This window comes from Ranitomeya imitator, chromosome 8, assembly GCF_032444005.1.
Source record: "Ranitomeya imitator isolate aRanImi1 chromosome 8, aRanImi1.pri, whole genome shotgun sequence".
NCBI lineage: Eukaryota > Metazoa > Chordata > Amphibia > Anura > Dendrobatidae > Ranitomeya > Ranitomeya imitator.
This window is the reverse complement of record NC_091289.1, coordinates 194,966,877-194,990,926: the sequence shown is the minus strand read 5'-3', so window position 1 is coordinate 194,990,926 and position 24,050 is coordinate 194,966,877. Positions and strand designations below refer to the sequence as shown.

The following is a 24,050-nucleotide window of genomic DNA, read 5'->3' as shown; positions in this document are numbered from 1 at the left end:
CAAAGAAATGAAGGAGAAAGCTGCGGATGTGCGGCCGCTTCTACATTTCAGATCTGTCCTGTGGCCATTAATGTCAGAGATGGGAGGACCCCTAATATAAGCATTTGGTAAAGCCAACAGTACCTCCAGGTTTTCTTCAGCAATGGCGTCCCCAGCTCCGATTCTGATGGATCCGCAGCTCGCCTCGTCTTCCACCTGCCTATTTCGGAAACAGAGGGCCTGTTCCCACCTTCGCAGCGCCTCTTCAAATAACTCCATCCCTTAAAAAAAGGTAGAGATATATTTATACAGATGTTCACACTTCGCATTTTTGCTGTGTTTTTTTAATGCAAATTTTCAGCTGCGTTTCAAAGTCTATGAGATGTCAGAAATCTCAGGCACACACAATGGTTTACTGTCATCAGGATTTTGGACTTTGCATGTTTTCTAGCACAATAGAGCACGTCACTTCTTTCAGCGTTTTTTTCAGCATTTTTCACCTATTGAAATGAATGGGTGGTGAAAAAATGCACCAAAAATGCAAGTATCGGGTTTTGCTGCGTTTTTCGTGCCAAAACCTGATTCTATAGAATAGGACATTTTTTTAAACACTATATCAGCATGCACAAGAGACAAATCTAGCATGCCAAAACCGCACCATAAAAGGAAACAAAAACCTGTTTTTTCTCTGCAACATCTTTCTTGCCAAGAGAACAGGTTTTGCTGCAGAAAAAACACTGAAAAAACTCCTAGTGTGAACTTACCCTTAGGTTCTTCCACAAACAACAATCGGCAGCTTCTGGCCTCTTACCAGCTGCTTTACCATTCACATCAATGGAACTCTGCCCTCTTGTGGCAACTCTGAAGTACTGCATAAAATAAATAGTCTGTGCCCCTCCAGCTTCTGAGATCGCTCCGCAGCCATCACGCCCTGATACGAGGCTCCAGGTTTATGCAGGTCACTGCGCAACAGAGTCTCAGGAGGCCACGTTTCACTTTTCAGTATTTTTCTCCTTGTTGTCCATGACGTATAACTTCTTTTATTGTTAAGTCGATAAGCGTTGTAATAGTTTATCTGGTGTTTTTATTGATACCATTCTGCCATCTGTACAATTTTCTCATCTCTATTTATTCCATATTTATGGAAGTCGGAGGGATCAAAATAATCAGCGATTCTCAAATGTCCATTTTATCTTTCACTGCATCTGAGATATTCTGATATTTCATTAGTCTGCACAGTGATGCATGAAACGACTTAGTCATGTTCTGATTAAACACAGGGGGTGATAGGAACTTTCAATTTTTTTAATTTATTTTTTTATTGGTCGTCTGGGGGACTTAAACTTGTGACTTCAGGTATAATGTAATTCCCTGCAATACTGACCATCCTCCGGCTGAGCTACATGGGTGTACAAACATGGCCGACACAGGGGTCTTCAATCCCCGGCTGTCATGATAATGCCATCAGCCCCCCATAATCACGGGTCCCGGCTCGCCGAGCGCTGGACGGACGGCCTGCAGCAAAATGTGCATGTGAATGACCGTGAAGACTGGGACCAAGTCCTGCAACCGACCACTGATGGAAAGCAGCTGCCGATCCTGCAATAAATCCAGTTGGAGAACCCAGATGCCGACCCTAATCCATCCGCGCGGGCAGGAAGCGCTCAGTAAACAAGACGCGGAAATGGATTCTTCAACCTGTCGGATCAGGTTTCGTGGGTTTTCGGCCGCTGTCCTCCGTTATCCACATAGAACATTCCGCCAGGAACTAGAGAAATTATTTTTTCTAACTCCTGTTCTAAAATAGTTCACAGACTCCGCACTGTAACATCACGGGGAATGACTTTTCAAACCCAAAGTAGAGCTGGAATGTAAAACTTTTTTTTATCAATTTGTTGTAAATTCGAATGACCCCTTTAAATCCAACAATCAATGCCAGACAGCTGCTGTTAAAGCTGCAACAACCAAATGAGCCAAAAACATGAAAACTAAATACTATATACAGTTAGGGCGTCAGTGTACGATACATACAAAGCAGAAAGGGTCAGCGGTGGACGACTGGTGTCATAAGAAAGATTCTTCCTAAAGGGGATTCTTTACTGTAAAAGCAGTGACGCTGTGCAAGTCCTCGCTTACCCATCAGATACAGGTTCTCAGGTGTGGTCACCGGGATGTTTACAAGCTTAATATCTTCTTCTTCCCCATTATCCCACGGATTGCAGCTGTGACACGAGTTAATGCTTCGAACCTAAATCAGAGGACAGATATTATGTAGCCGCAGGCAGTGGGGGCTCACACCAAGAAAACGCCATCGATGCCAGGAAAGCTGAAAATGCCCTCAGTAGTCCTGCACGTTGCCACCACTAGGGGGAGCTCTTTACACTGCTCTCAATAGGAGTTGTACGGAGATTGCCCCCTAGTGGCAAATACAAAAGTGCAAAAAAGTTGCTACTTTTCCTCATGGGGAATGTATTCACTAACATACATGGAGGGAGGGGAGACATCTGGATTGTGAGTCCTTCTCTGGAAACAGGTCAGATTGGTGATAACTTACGGACGCCAGGCTCTGCACGGAGCCCGAATATTTACTGTCCAGCCCTCCGTTAAGGTGCAGCAGGGATCCCTTCTCCTTCACGGACGTCAGGGACAGGGTCAGATTCTGCCGGCTACTGGAACAGCTGGACCCTGCGGCACAAGGAGAGGAGCCGGGTCACACGGCCGCACCGTGTATACAGCGTATACCATGCGTGAGGACGGAGGTGGCAGATGTGCGTCCTCCGCAGTAATCAGGACCTCGCTCTCTCCAACGGTGACTGCAGAGAACATCTATTAACCCTACACCATCATCATGAGCGAGGAGATCCGTTGCTGAAATACTCTGCGCTGCTCTGGACTCTGCACCTTTAACTCTATGACTGGGATCTGTTTTCTTGCATTTGTCTGATGTCCGCACCCTGTCCTCACTAATATAATCAAATCATTGGACAAGATAAGACCCTCCCTGCTCCCCTGAAATACTCTGCGCTGCTGTGAATGCTGCTCTGTTCCTATTTATCTCTGTTCTTGTCTCTGGAAAATGCCGATACAACCACCCTGCGCTCAACAAGATGGTTACACAATGGTGCAGGATCCACAAGCTCCTCTGCTGAAATACTCTGTGCTGCTGCGGATCCATCTAACTGGGGCCCTTCCTCTGGTCTCCTCTCCTTATGTGACATCCTGACACTACACCCTGCCTTCACTAATATAACCCCATTACTCATCCTGAAATACTCTGTGCTGCTGCGGATCCATCTGTGTCCCTTCCTCTGGTCATGTGACATCCTGACACTACACCCTGCCTTCACTAATATAATCCCATTACTCCTCTGCTGAAATACTCTGTGCTGCTGCGGATCCATCTGTGTCCCTTCCTCTGGTCATGTGACATCCTGACACTACACCTTGCCTTCACTAATATAATCCCATTACTCCTCTGCTGAAATACTCTGTGCTGCTGCGGATCCATCTAACTCTGTGTCCCTTCCTCTGGTCATGTGACATCCTGACACTACACCCTGCCTTCACTAATATAACCCCATTACTCATCCTGAAATACTCTGTGCTGCTGCGGATCCATCTGTGTCCCTTCCTCTGGTCATGTGACATCCTGACACTACACCCTGCCTTCACTAATATAACCCCCATTACTCGTCCTGAAATCCTCTGTGCTGCTGCCGATCCATCTAACTCTGTGTCCTTTGCCTTCACTAATATAACCCCATTTCTCGTCCTGAAATCCTCTGTGCTGCAGTCATCCTCTGCTGCTGACAGTCTATGGACGCACCTTTCTCTAGGGCAGCCTGCTTGGTACTGTCCAGCAGATTTCCGGCCTCCCAGGATGAATTTGGGCTTTTTATTTTCCCTCTCCTTCTTTTAAAATGACGAGCCAGAAAAATAATAGACACCGCTCCGACGGCGGTGACCGCGAAGATCGTCTTCAGCCCGGGAGACGACTTCAGCTGTAACGTAAAGTGCGAGAAAGTCAGAATGCAAAAAACCCATTAACCCCTTAATGACACAGACCGTTGTCAGTCTTGTGCTTTTGTTTTTCTCTCCTTCCAGATCTTTTTTATTTCCCACCCACATTTTTTTTACGCCGTTAATTGCGCAGTAAAAGTGACCCGGTCAGCGATTCTCCAGGTCGGTGACATTACGGTGACACCAAACCGGCCAACAAAAATTCAGAACTTTGTAAAAGAAAAAAATTGCTTTGTGTCATCATTTTCTGAGCGATGTAACATTTTTTGGTTTCCGTCAATGGAGGGGAGGGCGCTTGTAATTTCGCTTGGCAAGCCGTAGTTTTTATTGCTGCCATTTTGGGGGAATTTAAGATGTTTTTCCTTTTTTTTTTTTTTGTTGCTTTAGATGTAGCAACTATTAAACCAGGATTTTTTAGGGATTTAATTCCTTTTTTTTTTTGCCATTTATCGTAATTTTATATTTTCACAGATCGAATACTTATTAACACGGCGAGGTCAATTATGCTTATTTTTATACTTTTTTTTTATTACCTTATTTTGGACGAGGAAGAGAGGTGCTTTAAACTTACATTTTTTTTTCTGTATTTTTTTTTGCACGCACTTTATATATTGTAATACCCACGACCTGCGGAATACAGCGCAAATTGGGGTGTCGTGCTCGGACTTCACGGGACAATCAAAGGCACTATTGACTTGTACCATTTGCACGGTGTAATGACGTTGTGGGTGGGGGCCATAATGGCTGCTAATATGGAGGCCCCAACCTCATCACACCACTTCAATTACGACCTAATTAACAGCAGCATTTAAGCGGTTACACGGCAGCGATTGGCGCTCGCTCCGGTCGCTGATGTTACAGGCAGATGATGGCGGTGTAACGCGGCTCCTGATCTCGCTCCATGGAGGTGATAAAGCCCAAAACCTTCATCCGATTACCTGCGTGAGCGAGTTGTAGAGGGACAAGGGGAAATCCACGGCACGCAGGGCGGCCATCCTGAGCGGGTGCTGCGTCTCCGCCATTGTGTCCTCTGGTGAGATCAGACCTGTCCTGAGAATAAAGCGATCACATCAGGTGCATACAGTACGTATATACAAGGTGTGAGCATAATGACCCATGCCGTACAGCTGCGACTTTCGGGGGGCCGCTGCAGCAGAACTACACCTCATTCACACATCCGTGATTTTTCTCGTACAAAAAATAAAGCCCAAATAGATCCGTGTGCGGCATCCGATTTTACCATCCGTGTCTCATTTATTGTTCCAAGCGTCTTCTACCAACCGGTCAGCAGCAATCGCACAGCGCGAAGATACAACATGGATGCAACATGCGCCGTCGGATCCTGACTGGACGAGCTTCACCCACAAATCAGACCCAGGTAGGACATAACTCAATTTTTTGCAGATTATAAGAGAAAACGTCTGAACTAAGTGACGGGTGACATAAAGATCTTAGATGAAGGGCCCAGCTGTCGGGGACATGAGGAAATGAATGGCGCAGATGGTTGCGCATGCGTTGTGATGACCGCTCAGGTCTATGACAATTAAAAAGAGAGCCGCTGCTCTTCACCTCCATCAGCTGTGGATGCACAACCACCGCCTCCATTCTTCTCCTCATTGCCGAGGTCTTTCATCCAGGGGGGACCAGGAATACCAGTGCCAGTTCTGAGGTTCTGACGATAGTTGGGGGTCCAAGAGATCTAAATCTAATAGGCATCACCTATCTACTGCCTTAGACAGAAATAGCCATCCCCTCCTCTATAGGACAGGGGGTAACTTGCTGATCAATGGAGGTCCGACCACTGAGGGCCTGTGCTGAGTGGGGTGGACGTGCGCATGCGCGGCCTTCATTAAGTTCATTGTCTATGAGGCTGACAAATAGTCGAGCATGAGCATTTTCACTCCAATAAAGATTGAACAGCAGGGCCCCATTCTCTGGATCACTTGAGGTGCCAGCGCACGGACCCCCAGATATCAGCAATTTATCCCCTTCAGATAAAAGATAATGAGTACTGATGAGCGAACGTGCTCGGATAAGGTGTTATCTGCATATGCTCGGGCGTGCTCGAATAACACACTGCATGATCCACAGCTGATAGACAGCTGCAACACAAGCAGCCGTAGGAAAACACCCGAGCGCGCACAGATAACACCCCGAGCGTGCGCAGATAACACCCCGAGCAGATAACACCCCGAGCAGGTAACACCCCGAGCGTGCGCAGGTAACACCCCGAGCAGGTAACACCCCGAGCGTGCACAGATAACACCCCGAGCAGATAACACCCCGAGCAGATAACACCCCGAGCAGATAACACCCCGAGCAGGTAACACCCCGAGCGTGCGCAGGTAACACCCTGAGCAGGTAACACCCCGAGCAGGTAACACCCTGAGCGTGCACAGATAACACCCCGAGCAGATAACACCCCGAGCAGGTAACACCCCGAGCGTGCACAGATAACACCCCGAGCAGATAACACCCCGAGCAGGTAACACCCCGAGCGTGCGCAGGTAACACCCCGAGCAGGTAACACCCCGAGCAGGTAACACCCCGAGCGTGCACAGATAACACCCCGAGCAGGTAACACCCCGAGCGTGCGCAGGTAACACCCCGAGCGTGCGCAGGTAACACCCCGAGCTCGCGCAGGTAACACAATATCCAAGCACATTCTCTCATCACTAATAATGAGTTATGCCCAAAATAACATTTCTGGCTCAGAAAAAGGAGCAGTGCCCAGAATTCCTCCTATATTCCCTTGCCATAGAATACAGCAAACCCCATATGACAAGCCCTGTGGAACTACAGCTCACGTATGAGTGACATGTAATACTGAAAACTACGTATAAAGACCCCAATCCCAGTTTTAGTATCTCGGATCGGTCAGAGGAGGCGCGGTGCTGGTGATGGCGTCTAGTCTGAATTATGGCGGAGTCGTTCTTACATAGGACGTATGTGCCTTCATATATTTCCATAGGGGAAGTCAGAAAATGGCAGAACAGCGTCCCCTGCTGGTGATCATTCATGTAGCAGCCATGCAGTGGTCTTGACGAGAGACAGTTGGCTGACCCCCATCCTGGTGTGTGAGGCGCACGGTATGGCCGTACTTAGCACTGTGTGCACCGCAGTGTACATTATTACGGCTATAGATAGTAGACGCACCACATTACATTGTTATTAAGTCAAAATAAAAATATTACATCCCCCAGGCCGCACTGGTGGTCCTGGCAGTCTCAAACAACATTCAAAAGTCATATATGGACGTGACCACTGCAGCCAATCACTAGTCTCAGCAGTGGCGCTATGACGATCACTGCCCTTAATGGCATGACACTGTCGAGGTCAGTGATCGGCTGCAGTGGTAACGTGGATATGATTATAGCATTCCCTGGGAAACCCCTTTAAAGAAAATGAGCCAAGACGACTTTACTTCTAAATTTAGAGGTGAGTAAATATTCGCCGTACAAGAAGCTGAAGGATTCCTGTCGTGTAGCGTCCGATGTGTCAGCGCCGAGAAATCGATCATTGAAGCCACATGCAAATTAGCCTGGAAGTGCATTCGGGGTGTGTCAGTAGACTCAGTACATGGACACGCCCCCAATGCATTTCCAGACTCATTTGCATGTGTCTTCAAGGCTTAATTTTCTCACTGCTTGATTGGATTCCCACAAGACGGATCCTTTATGCAGACGAGCTGCTCGATTCATAGTAACAATCCTCCTGAACGGTTCTATTTAGGGCTGTGTTCACACACGAGCATGAACAATTGATTTCTGATGTGTGCAGAGCTCCGGCTGTCGGAATTATACAACTATAATTAAGAAATAGTGAGAGGTCCGATACTTGTAGACCCCAGAGGATGACGTCTACAGGGGGCTTATGGTCACAGCCAATATACAGAACGGCTTCTCGAACTTGCCGCATTTTTGCCAGGATTGTTTTGCACTTTTTAAACCTTATTTAAACAGCGTATTTATGTAGTGCAAAAATAGCTGCTAAAAAAAAGACTCTTTGGGCGCACACCCTGGAAAAGGTATCCCGAAATACCCTGAAGAAACGGCGCACAGGTCAGACACCGCTCCGCTCCATCGGCCTCTCAGGGTCCGGCTCTCCCAGCGATCTGCAAACCCTTTGGATCAGTATTGGGAATAACGGAATCACAAATCATCTGGGAGAATGGATCCTGGAGACAAGGGGCTCATGTCTGGGGGATACAAAGCAGAGGATTTCGGACTCGGATTTTGACGCTCCCGCCACCAAAAAAACAACAACACGTTTTTCATCAATGGAACAAAAGACTTTTTTTGTGCAACATTCTGCATAATGGAAGAGCAAGAAAGGTTATCATGCGCTCGTCATCTCCATATATCTGGTGAAATATGGCGGCTACTACGCGGCATCCGCCATTAGTGAACAATATCTGACCTTGTATAAAGTGGGCACATAGATAAGATACTGAAGAGACGGACAATGGATCACACACTGCACTCAACCAGAGTTTTTGCAGGTAAATCGCAGCGTGTTTTACCTGTGGATTTGTGCACACAGCCTGGGACGAGGGGCGTGCACAGATTTTGGCCGCATTCCCTCCAATGCAGCCTGCGGGGGCTTCACGGGTGGTTGTGTCTACATGTTACAATAAAGGCCACATACAAGATGCAATTGGGGATTTCTGCAGAGTGCTGCGGACATGGGGGGGGATTGCTGCTGCCATGCTGGGATATGGGGGGATTGCTGCTGCCATGCTGGGGTATGGGGGGATTGCTGCCGGTGTGCTGCGGACATGGGGGGGATTGATGCTGCCATGCTGGGATATGGGGGGATTGCTGCTGCCATGCTGGGGTATGGGGGGATTGCTGCCGGTGTGTTGGGGTATGGGGGGGGGAATTGCTGCTGGGATATGGGGGGATTGCTGCTGGGGATATGGGGGGGATTGCTGCCGGTGTGCTGGGGTATGGGGGGGAATTGCTGCTGGGGTATGGGGGGGATTGCTGCCGGCGTGCTGGGGTATGGGGGGATTGCTGCCGGCGTGCTGGGGTATGGGGGGATTGCTGCCGGCGTGCTGGGGTATGGGGGGATTGCTGCCGGTGTGTTGGGGTATGGGGGATTGCTGCTGGGGATATGGGGGGATTGCTGCCGGTGTGCTGGGGTATGGGGGGGGGGAATTGCTGCTGGGATATGGGGGGATTGCTGCCGGCGTGCTGGGATATGGGGAGGATTGCTGCTGGGGTATGCTGGGATTGCTGCCGGCGTGCTGGGATATGGGGGAATTGCTGCTGGCGTGCTGGGGTATGGGGGGATTGCTGCCGGCGTGCTGGGGTATGGGGGGATTGCTGCCGGTGTGTTGGGGTATGGGGGGATTGCTGCTGGGGATATGGGGGGATTGCTGCCGGTGTGCTGGGGTATGGGGGGGGGGAATTGCTGCTGGGGTATGGGGGGATTGCCGCCGGCGTGCTGGGATATGGGGGGGATTGCTGCTGGGGTATGCTGGGATTGCTGCCGGTATGCTGGGATATGGGGGGATTGCTGCTGGCGTGCTGGGATATGGGGGGATTGCTGCTGGGGTATGGGGGGACTGCTGCTGGGATATGGGGGGATTGCTGCTGGTGTGCTGGGATATGGGGAGGATTGCTGCTGGGATATGGGGGGACTGCTGCTGGGATATGGGGGGATTGCTGCTGGGATATGGGGGGATTGCTGCTGGGATATGGGGGGACTGCTGCTGGGATATGGGGGGATTGCTGCCAGTGTGCTGGGATATGGGGGGGGATTGCTGCTGGGATATGGGGGGATTGCTGCTGGTGTGCTGGGATATGGGGGGATTGCTGCCGGTGTGCTGGGATATGGGGGGATTGCTGCCGGTGTGCTGGGATATGGGGGGGATTGCTGCTGGGGTATGCTGGGATTGCTGCCGGCGTGCTGGGATATGGGGGGATTGCTGCCGGTGTGCTGGGATATGGGGGGATTTCTGTGTCCTCTGCATGCTCCTGCTGTATCCATCGCTGCAGACACAGGACAGGTGTATATACCGCTGTATACTCCTCACCTACCTGTCACACTGGCTGCTCCCAGCACAGATGGAGCCACGGCGGGGGAGGGGCCGCTTCCGGGGGCGGGGCCAGAGCGGAGAGGGATACAATGTATCCGAGGGTCAGAGGAGGATCCTCAGCGACTTGTGGAGGAAGGAGAGAGGGAAAGAAAGAGGGGATGAAGGAGAGAGGGGATGAAGGAGAGAGGGGTCTGTGCCCTGGGGCCGCCGTGCACCATTGGGGTCCAGTTCTTTCTCCCCATCAGGTGGTTTTCTGCATTATGATGAGCTGCTGTCTGACTGTGCAGGACCCCTATAATGTTCTTGCCCCGGGGCCCCTTCTATCTGAGTCCAGATAATAATCTTTATTTTTATATAGTGCTAACATATTCCGCAGCGCTGTACAGTTTGCACACATTCTCATCGCTGTCCCCGCTCACAATCTACGGGCGCCGGTGATAATGACCGGGATCTTTCCACCAGAATCTTCTCGGTCACTCACCGCTCCGGTTCTGCTGCCCCAGTGACTATTTTGCTGCTTTCACAAGGTTTCATATCGTGGCTCTATTGCTGGATCTTGTAGTTCTCCACCTCATGCAGACCGGAGTAATCACATTTCCACCTCCACATAGAAATCCAGCAAACAGCGTCCAATAGCAGAACACGAGCCGCCGGCGTCTCCCATAACATAGAAGTTCCTTTATTAACTTTCCGTTAAACATTCGCCATGACGGTAATGTGACGAGATGCGGAGACGTTTCGACTTTACATTAATTGTGACCTCGTTTGCGCAGTGAATCCTTTAGGCTCTGTGCACACGGTGCGGTTTGTGCTGTGGATCCACAGTACAATGTAAACCTATGGAAAACAAAAACAGCCGCGCGGAAACTCTGTGGTTTATTTTCCGCAGCATGTCAATTCTTTGTGCGGAATCCGCAGCGGTTTGGCACCTGCTCCATGTTAAAAATCCGCAGGTGTCTAAAACCGCAGTGGAAACCGCACAAAAAAAACGCGATAAATCCGCAGTACTTTTTGCACTGCGGATTTAATCAAATCCGCTGTGGAACATTCCGCAACAGAATCCGCAGCGTGTGCACATGGCCTTACTGTTAATGGCCCCAGAAATTCTGCAAAACCACAAAACCGCTGCAGCCAATAATGAAAGTGGGAAATCTGCCGCTAATTTTTACTTCTGTGGTGGCAAGACACTGTATTTGGACATTAACCCCTGTGACGATGGCTCCGCCAGTGCACAGGCGCCGCTCCGGAGGGTGGCCTCAGCAGATCTGCGCGGATTGTGAAATAGCCACTTGTGATTTAACCCCTTTATAACTGGGCAGTTTTTGATTTTTGCTCCTTCCTTTTTTCCTTCCTTTCTTTAAAGATCCAAAACGTTTTGTTTTTTCATCTGTGTCACCGCACAAGGTCTTGTTCTTTGCAGGATGAGCTGTAGTTTGGAATGACGCCTTCACTTTACCATATAAAATATTGAGGAAAGGGAAAAAAATTCTAAGTGAGATGAAAAAGTGAAAAACACAATTCCGCCATTGTTTATTGGGTTTAGTTTTAGCAGATTCTCCGGGTCGGTGCAAATTTGTAAAGTTTATCTTAGTGGTTAAAAAAATAATTCAGCTATTGGTCTGTGTCGCTGGTTTCTGAAACTCAAAAAGAGTAAACTAAAGTTGGGCAAATCAGCTGTTATCAATCAACAGATGATGGAGAGAAGGATCCACCCTGTCAGGTGCCAGATGGATGATGCTACTGGAGATAATCCACACACAAAAGAGTCTGGAGGGAGGAGGACAGGGGAGTCTGGAGGGAGGAGGACAGAGGAGTCTGGAGGGAGGAGGACAGAGGAGTCTGGAGGGAGGAGGACAGGAGTCTGGAGGGAGGAGGACAGAGGAGTCTGGAGGGAGGAGGACAGAGGAGTCTGGAGGGAGGAGGACAGAGGAGTCTGGAGGGAGGAGGACAGGGGAGTCTGGAGGGAGGAGGACAGAGGAGTCTGGAGGGAGGAGGACAGGGGAGTCTGGAGGGAGGAGGACAGAGGAGTCTGGAGGGAGGAGGACAGAGGAGTCTGGAGGGAGGAGGACAGAGGAGTCTGGAGGGAGGAGGACAGAGGAGTCTGGAGGGAGGAGGACAGAGGAGTCTGGAGGGAGGAGGACAGAGGAGTCTGGAGGGAGGAGGAAAGAGGGGTCTGGAGGGAGGAGGACAGGGGAGTCTGGAGGGAGAAGGAAAGAGGGGTTTGGAGGGAGGAGGACAGAGGAGTCTGGAGGGAGGAGGACAGGGGAGTCTGGAGGGAGGAGGACAGGGGAGTCTGGAGGGAGGAGGACAGGGGAGTCTGGAGGGAGGAGGACAGAGGAGTCTGGAGGGAGGAGGACAGAGGAGTCTGGAGGGAGGAGGACAGAGGAGTCTGGAGGGAGGAGGACAGAGGAGTCTGGAGGGAGGAGGACAGAGGAGTCTGGAGGGAGGAGGACAGAGGAGTCTGGAGGGAGGAGGAAAGAGGGGTCTGGAGGGAGGAGGACAGAGGAGTCTGGAGGGAGGAGGACAGGGGAGTCTGGAGGGAGGAGGACAGGGGAGTCTGGAGGGAGGAGGACAGAGGAGTCTGGAGGGAGGAGGACAGAGGAGTCTGGAGGGAGGAGGAAAGAGGGGTCTGGAGGGAGAAGGAAAGAGGGGTTTGAAGGGAGGAGGACAGCACGGTGGCTCAGTGGTTAACATTGCAGCACTTGGGTCCTGCGTTCAAATCCCACCAAGGACAACGTCTGCAAGGAGTTTGTATGTTCTCTCTGTGTTTGCGTGGGTTTCCTCTGGGTTCTCCGGTTTCCTCCCACATTCCAAAGACATAGTGATAGGGAATGTAGATTGTGAGCCCCAATGGGGACAGCGATGACAATGTCTGTAAAGCGCTGCGGAATAAGATAGCGCTGTATAAGCAAAAGCATAATAATAATAATAATAAAGGAGGACAGAGGAGTCTCTAAGGGTATGTTTCCACGTTCAGGAAACGCTGCGTTTTTGATGCTGCATTGAGCCGCAGCGTCAAAAATGCAGCGTCCAGATGTTACAGCATAGTGGAGGGGATTTCATGAAATCCCGTCTCCACTATGTATTAAAAGACGCATTCGGCAGACCCGTGTTAACGAAGATGCGGCGCGTCTTTTAAGAATGCAGCATGTCTTTACAATGCAGAAACAACGCAAGAACAACGCAGGTGTCCTGCCAGTGACCTCAGGTGCAGATTTGGTCAGGAGTTTACCTGCATAAAATCCTGACGAAATCCTGATGCAATCCTGAGCGTGGACACATACCCTGAGGAGGAGGAAGTGAACTAAGGAGTCTAGAGGGAGAAGCAGGAATACACAGGAGTCTGGAAGCAGGAGGCCAGAAGAGCCCTTATTTATATATAGCAGTTATTTGCTTATATCCCTCCTCCTCCTCCTTCTCAGCTCCTGACAGGACTCTTATCAGTCCTGCTTAATCCCCAGCATAGGCAGTTACCCAGCAGTTCTCCTGGTCATGGCTCTCACTGTCTAAAGCACTGGGTAGCCCTTAGGGCCAACTGACTGCTTTAAGGTACCGTTACACTAAACGACTTACCAACGATCACGAGCAGCGATACGACCTGGCCGTGATCGTTGGTAAGTCGTTGTGTGGTCGCTGGAGAGCTGTCACACAGAGAGCTCTCTCCAGCGACCAAAGATCAGGGGAAAGACTTCGGCATCGTTGAAACTGTCTTCAACGATGCCGAAGTTCCCGGGTAACCAGGGTAAACATCGGGTTACTAATTGCAGGGCCGCGCTTAGTAACCCGATATTTACCCTGGTTACCATTGTATAAGTAAAAAAAAACAAAACAAAAAAACAGTACATACTCACATTCCGATGTCTGTCACGTCCCCCGCCGTCAGCTTCCCGCACTGACTGTTTCAGCGCCGTCCGTAAAGCAGAGCACAGCGGTGACGTCACCGCTGTGCTCTGCTTTATGGCCGGCGTTGACAGTCAGTGCAGGGAAGCTGACGGCGGGGGACGTGACTTGTGAGTATGTAGTGTTTGTTTTTTTTTACTTTTACAATGGTAACCAGGGTAAATATCGGGTTACTAAACGCGGCCCTGCACTTAGTAACCCGATATTTACCCTGGTTACAAGTGAACACATCGCTGGATCGGCGTCACACACGCCGATCCGGCAATGACAGCGGGTGATCAGCGACCAAAAAAAGGTCCTGATCATTCCCCAACGACCAACGATCTCCCGGCAGGGTCCTGATCGTTGATCGCTGTCACACATAATGAGATCGTTAGCGGGATCGTTGCTACGTCACAAAAAGCGTAACGTTGCAACGATATCGTTAACGAAATCGTTATGTGTGAAGGTTCCATTAGTCACTTTCTACCTTGCTTTAAATCATCTGTGGCTGCATCATAATGTGTAAAATGAGCCGCACATAATATATACTAGTGCAGGTTAAAGTTCTATAAGAGGACTAAAAGAATAAGTAAAACAGTTAGAAATGTATTTTTTTTTTGCCTTTTTTCAATCACTCTACCTGGCCTAAAAATTCAAACAAAAGGCATTAACCCCTTAGAGACCGCCGATACGCCTTTTAACGGCGGCCGCTAAGGGTACTTAAACCACAGCGCCGTTAATTAACGGCGCTGTGGAAAAAGTAAATAGCGCCCCCCACAGGCCGATTTTCTCCGGGGTCTCGGCTGCCGAGGGTAGCCGAGACCCCAGAGAACAAGATTCGGGGGGTTTTTAACCCACCCCGCATTTGCGATCGCCGGTAATTAACCGTTTACCGGCAATCGCAAAAAAAAAAAAGCGGTCTCTTTTTAATTTCTCTGTCCTCCGATGTGATCGCACATCGGAGGACAGAGAAAAGGGGTCCCAGGTGGCCCCCCAATACTCACCTAGCTCCCCCGATGCTCCTCGTGTCTCCCGGTGGGCGCCGCCATCTTTAAAATGGCGGGCGCATGCGCAGTGCGCCCGCCGGCCGGCACCGGGAGAATCTTTGGGGTCTCGGCTGCCGGGGGTAGCCGAGACCCCAAAGAGCATGATCGGGGTCGGTTTTACCGACCCCTGTTTTGCGATCGCCGGTAATTAACTGTTTACCGGCGACCGCAAAAAAAAAAGTAAAGTGTAATTCTCTGTCCTCTGATGTGATCGCACATCAGAGGACAGAGAAATAGGGGGATTCGGGGACCCTACAATACTCACCTGTGTCCCTGGATCCTCTTGCTGCTCCTCCTGGCCGCCGGCAGAAGAACATGGCGGACGCATGCCCAGTGCGCCCGCCATCTGTCTCCATCTGCCGGCCGGCAGGAGAACAGCAGTTGGGGCTAAAATTAGGGTTAGGGTTAGGGTTAGGGGTAGGGTTAGGGGTAGGGTTAGGGGTAAGGTTAGGGGTAGGGTTAGGTTAGGTGTTATGAAAGGCAATTCAGTATCACAATGGACATGGAGGTCAGAGCACATACAGTGATCTGACAATAACCCAAAAGAAAAGGCAGCCCCCCACATATAATGACTGTGAGTAAGATGAAAAGACAAACGTAGGGATGAAATAGATTAAGCAAAGTGAGGCCCGATATTCTAGACAGAACGAGGATAGGAAAGATAACTTTGCGGTCTACACAAAACCCTAAAGAAAACCACGCAAAGGGGCAAAAAGACCCTCCGTACCGAACTAACGGCACGGAGGTACACCCTTCCAGCAAAACAAATAGACAAGCTGGACAGAAAAAATAGCAACAAATAGCAAAGAAGCACTTAGCTATGCAGAGCAGCAGGCCACAGGAATGATCCAGAGAAACACAAGTCCAACACTGGAACATTGACAGGAAGCATGAATCAAAGCATTAGGTGGGGTTAAGTAGAGAAGCACCTAACGACCTCACCAGATCACCTGAGGGAGGAAACTCAGAAGCAGCAGTACCACTTTCCTCCACAAACGGAAGCTCCCAGAGAGAATCAGCCGAAGTACCACTTGTGACCACAGGAGGGAGCTCTGCCACAGAATTCACAACAGTACCCCCCCCTTGAGGAGGGGTCACCGAACCCTCACCAGAGCCCCCAGGCCGACCAGGATGAGCCACATGAAAGGCACGAACAACATCGGGAGCATGGACATCAGAGGCAAAAACCCAGGAATTATCCTCCTGAGCATAACCCTTCCATTTAACCAGATACTGGAGTTTCCGTCTTGAAACACGAGAATCCAAAATCTTCTCCACAATATACTCCAATTCCCCCTCCACCAAAACCGGGGCAGGAGGGTCAACAGATGGAACCATAGGTGCCACGTATCTCCGCAACAATGACCTATGGAAGACGTTATGTATGAAAAAAGAATCTGGGAGGGTCAGACGAAAAGACACAGGATTAATAACCTCAGAAATCCTATAAGGACCAATGAAACGAGGTTTAAACTTCGGAGAGGAAACCTTCATAGGAATATGACGAGAAGATAACCAAACCAGATCCCCAACACGAAGTCGGGGACCCACACGGCGTCTGCGATTAGCGAAACGTTGAGCCTTCTCCTGGGACAAGGTCAAATTGTCCACTACATGAGTCCAAATCTGCTGCAACCTGTCCACCACAGTATCCACACCAGGACAGTCCGAAGACTCAACCTGTCCTGAAGAGAAACGAGGATGGAACCCAGAATTGCAGAAAAATGGCGAAACCAAGGTAGCCGAGCTGGCCCGATTATTAAGGGCGAACTCAGCCAAAGGCAAAAAGGACACCCAGTCATCCTGATCGGCAGAAACAAAGCATCTCAGATAGGTTTCCAAGGTCTGATTGGTTCGTTCGGTCTGGCCATTAGTCTGAGGATGAAAAGCCGAGGAAAAAGACAAGTCAATGCCCATCCTACCACAAAAGGCTCGCCAAAACCTCGAAACAAACTGGGAACCTCTGTCAGAAACAATATTCTCTGGAATGCCATGCAAACGAACCACGTGCTGGAAGAACAAAGGCACCAAATCAGAGGAGGAAGGCAACTTGGACAAGGGTACCAGATGGACCATCTTAGAAAAGCGATCACAGACCACCCAAATGACTGACATCTTTTGAGAGACAGGAAGATCTGAAATAAAATCCATAGAGATATGTGTCCAAGGCCTCTTCGGGACCGGCAAGGGCAAAAGCAACCCACTGGCACGAGAACAGCAGGGCTTAGCCCGAGCACAAATCCCACAGGACTGCACAAAAGAACGCACATCCCGCGACAGAGACGGCCACCAAAAGGATCTAGCCACTAACTCTCTGGTACCAAAGATTCCAGGATGACCAGACAACACCGAACAATGAACCTCAGAGATCACTTTATTTGTCCACCTATCCGGGACAAACAGTTTCTCCGCTGGACAACGATCAGGTTTATTAGCCTGAAATTTTTGCAGCACCCGCCGCAAATCAGGGGAGATGGCAGACACAATTACTCCTTCCTTGAGGATACCCGCCGGCTCAGATAAACCCAGAGAGTCGGGCACAAAACTCCTAGACAGAGCATTCACATTTTTAGAGCCCGGAAGGTACGAAATCACAAAGTCAAAACGGGCAAAAAACAGCGACCAACGAGCCTGTCTAGGATTCAAACGCTTAGCAGACTCGAGATAAATCAAGTTCTTATGATCAGTCAAGACCACCACGCGATGCTTAGCTCCTTCAAGCCAATGACGCCACTCCTCGAATGCCCACTTCATGGCCAGCAACTCTCGGTTGCCCACATCATAATTCCGCTCAGCAGGCGAAAACTTCCTGGAAAAAAAAGCGCATGGTTTCATCACTGAACAATCAGAACCTCTCTGCGACAAAACAGCCCCTGCTCCAATCTCAGAAGCATCAACCTCGACCTGGAACGGAAGAGAAACATCAGGTTGACACAACACAGGGGCAGAAGAAAAACGACGCTTCAACTCTTGAAAAGCTTCCACAGCAGCAGAAGACCAATTGACCACATCAGCACCCTTCTTGGTCAAATCGGTCAATGGTTTGGCAATACTAGAAAAATTGCAGATGAAGCGACGATAAAAATTAGCAAAGCCCAGGAACTTTTGCAGACTTTTCAGAGATGTCGGCTGAGTCCAATCATGGATGGCTTGGACCTTAACAGGATCCATCTCGATAGTAGAAGGGGAAAAGATGAACCCCAAAAATGAAACCTTCTGCACACCAAAGAGACACTTTGATCCTTTCACAAACAAAGAGTTAGCACGCAGGACCTGAAAAACCGTTCTGACCTGTTTCACATGAGACTCCCAATCATCCGAGAAGATCAAAATGTCATCCAAGTACACAATCAGGAATTTATCCAGATACTCTCGGAAGATGTCATGCATAAAGGACTGAAACACTGATGGAGCATTGGCAAGTCCGAATGGCATAACTAGATACTCAAAATGACCCTCGGGCGTATTAAATGCCGTTTTCCATTCATCGCCTCGCCTGATTCGCACCAGATTATACGCACCACGAAGATCAATCTTGGTGAACCAACTAGCCCCCTTAATCCGAGCAAACAAATCAGATAACAAAGGCAAGGGGTACTGAAATTTAACAGTGATCTTATTAAGAAGGCGATAATCTATACAAGGTCTCAGCGAACCATCCTTTTTGGCTACAAAAAAGAACCCTGCTCCTAATGGCGACGATGACGGGCGAATATGCCCCTTCTCCAGGGATTCCTTCACATAACTGCGCATAGCGGCGTGCTCAGGCACGGATAAATTAAACAGTCGACCTTTTGGGAATTTACCACCAGGAATCAAATTGATAGCACAATCACAATCCCTATGCGGAGGTAGGGCATCGGACTTGGGCTCATCAAATACATCCTGGTAATCAGACAAGAACTCTGGAACCTCAGAAGGGGTGGATGACGAAATTGACAAAAATGGGACATCACCATGTACCCCCTGACAACCCCAGCTGGACACCGACATGGATTTCCAATCCAATACTGGATTATGGGCTTGTAGCCATGGCAACCCCAACACGACCACATCATGCAGATTATGCAACACCAGAAAGCGAATATCCTCCTGATGTGCAGGAGCCATGCACATGGTCAGCTGGGTCCAGTACTGAGGCTTATTCTTGGCCAAAGGCGTAGCATCAATACCTCTCAATGGAATAGGACACTGCAAGGGCTCCAAGAAAAACCCACAACGCTTAGCATACTCCAAGTCCATCAAATTCAGGGCAGCGCCTGAATTCACAAACGCCATGACAGAATACGATGACAAAGAGCAGATCAAGGTAACGGACAGAAGAAATTTTGACTGTACCGTACCAATGGTGGCAGACCTAGCGAACCGCTTAGTGCGCGTAGGACAATCAGAGATAGCATGAGTGGAATCACCACAGTAGAAACACATCCCATTCAGACGTCTGTGTTCTTGCCGTTCAACTCTGGTCAAAGTCCTATCGCACTGCATAGGCTCAAGTTTAAGCTCAGGTAATACCGCCAAATGGTGCACAGATTTACGCTCACGCAAGCGTCGACCGATCTGAATAGCCAAAGACATAGACTCATTCAAACCAGCAGGCATAGGAAATCCCACCATGACATCCTTAAGGGCTTCAGAGAGACCCTTTCTGAACATAGCTGCCAGCGCAGATTCATTCCATTGAGTGAGCACTGACCATTTTCTAAATTTCTGACAATATACCTCTATCTCATCCTGACCCTGACAAAGAGCCAGCAAATTCTTTTCTGCCTGATCCACTGAATTAGGCTCATCGTACAGCAATCCGAGCGCCAGGAAAAACGCATTGATATTACTTAATGCAGGATCTCCTGGCGCAAGAGAAAATGCCCAGTCCTGAGGATCGCCACGCAAAAAAGAAATAACAATCAAAACCTGTTGAACTGGATCACCAGAGGAACGAGGTTTCAAGGCCAGAAATAACTTCCAATTATTTTTTAAACTCAGAAACTTAGTTCTATCTCCAAAATACAAATCAGGAATAGGAATTCTTGGTTCTAACATAGATTTCTGATCAATAGTGTCTTGAATCTTTTGTACTCTTGCCGAGAGCTGATCCACAGATGAAGACAGACTTCTAATGTCCATCGCTACACCTGTGTACTGAACCACCCAAATGTCTAGGGGAAAAAAAAGGCAAAACACAGTGCAAAGAAAAAAAAATGGTCTCAGAACTTCTTTTTTCCCTCTATTGAGAATCATTAGTACTTTGAGCTTCCTGTACTGTTATGAAAGGCAATTCAGTATCACAATGGACATGGAGGTCAGAGCACATACAGTGATCTGACAATAACCCAAAAGAAAAGGCAGCCCCCCACATATAATGACTGTGAGTAAGATGAAAAGACAAACGTAGGGATGAAATAGATTAAGCAAAGTGAGGCCCGATATTCTAGACAGAACGAGGATAGGAAAGGTAACTTTGCGGTCTACACAAAACCCTAAAGAAAACCACGCAAAGGGGCAAAAAGACCCTCCGTACCGAACTAACGGCACGGAGGTACACCCTTTGCGTCCCAGAGCTTCCAGCAAAACAAATAGACAAGCTGGACAGAAAAAATAGCAACAAATAGCAAAGAAGCACTTAGCTATGCAGAGCAGCAGGCCACAGGAATGATCCAGAGAAACACAAGTCCAACACTGGAACATTGACAGGAAGCCAGGATCAAAGCATTAGGTGGGGTTAAGTAGAGAAGCACCTAACGACCTCACCAGATCACCTGAGGGAGGAAACTCAGAAGCAGCAGTACCAGTTTCCTCCACAAACGGAAGCTCCCAGAGAGAATCAGCCGAAGTACCACTTGTGACCACAGGAGGGAGCTCTGCCACAGAATTCACAACAGTTAGGGTTAGGGGTAGGGGTAGGGTTAGGGGTAGGGTTAGGGGTAGGGTTAGGGTTAGGGTTAGGGCTAGGGTTGGGGCTAAATATAGGGTTTGGGTTGGGGCTAAATTTAGGGTTAGGGTTGGGGCTAAATTTAGGGTTAGGCTTCTTTCACACTTACGTCGGTACGGGGCCGTCGCAATGCGTCGGCCCGACATACCGACGCACGTTGTGAAAATTGTGCACAACGTGGGCAGCAGCTGTAGTTTTTCAACGCATCCGCTGCCCAATCTATGTCCTGGGGAGGAGGGGGCGGAGTTACGGCCACGCATGCGCGGTCAGAAATGGCGGATGCGACGTACAAAAAAACGTTTCATTGAACGTTTTTTGTGCCGACGCTCCGCCAAAACACAACTGATCCAGTGCACGATGGACGCGACGTGTGGCCATCCGTCACGATCCGTCGGCAATACAAGTCTATGGGCAAAAAACGCATCCTGCGGGCACATTTGCAGGATCCGTTTCTTGTCCAAAACGACGGATTGCGACGGAATGCCAAACGACGCAAGTGTGAAAGTAGCCTTAGGGCTAGGGTTAGGGTTGGGGCTAAAGTTAGGGTTAGAGCTGGGATTAGGGTTAGGGTTTGGATTAGGGTTGGTATTAGGGTTATGGTTGGCATTAGGGTTACGCTTGGGATTAGGGTTAGGTTTGGGATTAGGGTTAAGGTTAGGGTTGTGATTAGGGGTGTATTGGGATTAGGGTTAGGTTTGAGGTTAGGGTTGAGATTAGGATTAGGGGTGTGTTGGATTTAGGGTTTTGATTAGGGTTATGGTTAGGGTTGACATTAGGGTTGTTTTGGGGTAAGGGTTGTGATTATGGTTAGGGTTAGTGATTAGGATTATGGATCAGGTTGGGATTAGGGTTAGGGGTGTGTTGGGTTTAGGGTTGGAGCTAGAATTGGGGGGTTTCCACTGTTTAGGCATATCAGGGGGTCTCCAAACACGACAGCCAATTTTGCGCTCAAAAAGTCAAATGGTGCTCCCTCCCTTCTGAGCTCTGCCGTGCGCCCAAACAGTGGGTTACCCTCACATATGGGGCATCGGCGTACTCGGGATAAATTGGACAACAACTTCTGGGGTCCAATTTCTCTTGTTACCCTTGTGAAAATAAAAACTTGGGGGCTACAATATCTTTTTTGTGAAAAAAAAAAAAAATTTATTTTCACGACTCTGCATTCTAAACTTCTGTGAAGCACTTGGGCATTCAAAGTTCTCACCACACATCTAGATAAGTTCCTTGGGGGGTCTAGTTTCTAAAATGGGGTCACTTGTGGGGGGTTACTACAGTTTAGGTATATCAGGGGCTCTGCAATCGCAACATAATGCCCACAGACCATTCTATCAAAGTCTGCATTCCAAAACGGCGCTCCTTCCTTCCGAGCTCTGCCGTGCGCCCAAACAGTGGTTTACCCCCACATATGGGGTACCAGCATACTCAGGACAAATTGGACAACAACTTTTGGGGTCCAATTTCTCTTGTTACCCTTGTGAAAATAAAAACTTAGGGGCTACAATATCTTTTTTGTGGAAAAAAAAATATTTTTTTTTATTTTCACGGCTCTGCATTATAAACTTCTGTGAAGCACTTGGGCATTCAAGGTTCTCACCACACATCTAGATAAGTTCCATGGGGTGTCTAGTTTCCAAAATGGGGTCACTTGTGGGGGATTTCTACTGTTTAGGCACATCAGGGGCTCTCCAAACGCGACATGGCGTCCGATCTCAATTCCAGCCAATTCTACATTGAAAAAGTAAAACGGCACTCTTTCTCTTCCAAGCTCTGCGGTGCGCCCAGACAGTGGTTTACCCCCACATATTGGATATCGATGTACTCAGGAGAAATTGCACAACAACTTTAGTGGTTTAATTTCTCCTGTTACCCTTGTGAAAATAAAAATTTGTGGGCAAAAAGATCATTTTTGTAGAAAAAATGCGATTTTTTTTTTCACGGCTCTACATTATAAACTTCTGTGAAGCACATGGGGGTTCAAAGTGCTCGCCACACATCTAGATAAGTTCCTTAAGGGGTCTAGTTTCCAAAATGGGGTCACTTGTGGGGGGTTTCCACTGTTTAGGCACATCAGGGGCTCTCCAAACACGACATGGCGTCCAATCTCAATTCCAGCCAATTCTACATTGAAAAAGTAAAACGGCACTCCTTCACTTCCAAGCTCTGCAGTGCGCCCAAACAGTGGTTTACCCTCACATATGGGGTATCGACGTATTCAGGAGAAATCGCACAACAACTTTTGTGGTCTAATTTCTCCTGTTACCCTTGTGAAAATAAGAATTTGTGGGCGAAAAGATCATTTTTGTGTAAACAAAAGCGATTTTTTATTTTCACGGCTCTACGTTATAAACTTCTGTGAAGCACTTGGGGGTTCAAAGTGCTCACCACACATCTAGATAAGTTCCTTAAGGGGTCTAGTTTCCAAAATGTGTTCACTTGTGGGGAGTTTCCACTGTTTAGGCACATCAGGGGCTCTCTAAACGTGACATGGCGTCCGATCTCAATTCCAGCCAATTCTGCATTGAAAAAGTCAAACGGCGCTCCTTCACTTCTAAGTTCTGCGGTGCATCCAAAAAGTGGTTTACCCCCACATATGGGGTATTGGCGTATTCAGGAGAAATTGCGTAACAAAATTTATGGTTACATTTCTGTTTTTACACTTGTGAAAATAAAAAAAATGGTTCTGAATTAAGAGGTTTGCAAAAAAAAGTTAAATGTTCATTTTTTCCTTCCACATTGTTTCAGTTCCTGTGAAGCACGTAAAGGGTTAATAAACTTCTTGAATGTGGTTTTGAGAACCTTGAGGGGTGTAGTTTTTAGAATGGTGTCACACTTCATTATTTTCTATCATATAGACCCCTCAAAATGACTTCAAATGTGATGTGGTCCCTAAAAAAAAAATGGTGTTGTAAAAATGAGAAATTGCTGGTCAACTTTTAACCCTTATGACTCCCTAACAAAAAAAATTTTGTTTCCAAAATTGTGCTGATGTAAAGTAGACATGTGGGAAATGTTATTTATTAACTATTTTTTGTGACATATCTCTCTGATTTAAGGGCATAAATATACAAAGTTTGAAAATTGCAAAATTTTAAAAATTTTCGCCATATTTCCATTTTTTTTCATAAATAATCGCAAGTAATATCGAAGA

The 24,050-nt window shown here is 48.4% G+C and overlaps 1 protein-coding gene across 1 annotated transcript in view; it reads right to left on the bottom strand.

Moving 5' to 3' along the window:
• The window catches only part of MIGA1 (mitoguardin 1), a 32,856-nt gene extending 22,755 nt beyond the window's left edge, over nucleotides 1–10,101 (bottom strand). Inside the window, exons 1-6 of the mRNA XM_069738316.1 lie at nucleotides 10,044–10,101; nucleotides 4,938–5,049; nucleotides 3,806–3,980; nucleotides 2,534–2,664; nucleotides 2,116–2,227; nucleotides 124–260 (exon numbers count right to left, since the gene is read on the bottom strand). Of these exons, the coding sequence (XP_069594417.1) occupies nucleotides 124–260; nucleotides 2,116–2,227; nucleotides 2,534–2,664; nucleotides 3,806–3,980; nucleotides 4,938–5,021 (639 nt within the window). The 5' untranslated portion in view covers nucleotides 5,022–5,049; nucleotides 10,044–10,101. The remainder of the gene's footprint in view (nucleotides 1–123; nucleotides 261–2,115; nucleotides 2,228–2,533; nucleotides 2,665–3,805; nucleotides 3,981–4,937; nucleotides 5,050–10,043) is intronic.
• Between the last annotated feature and the right edge of the window lie 13,949 nt (nucleotides 10,102–24,050).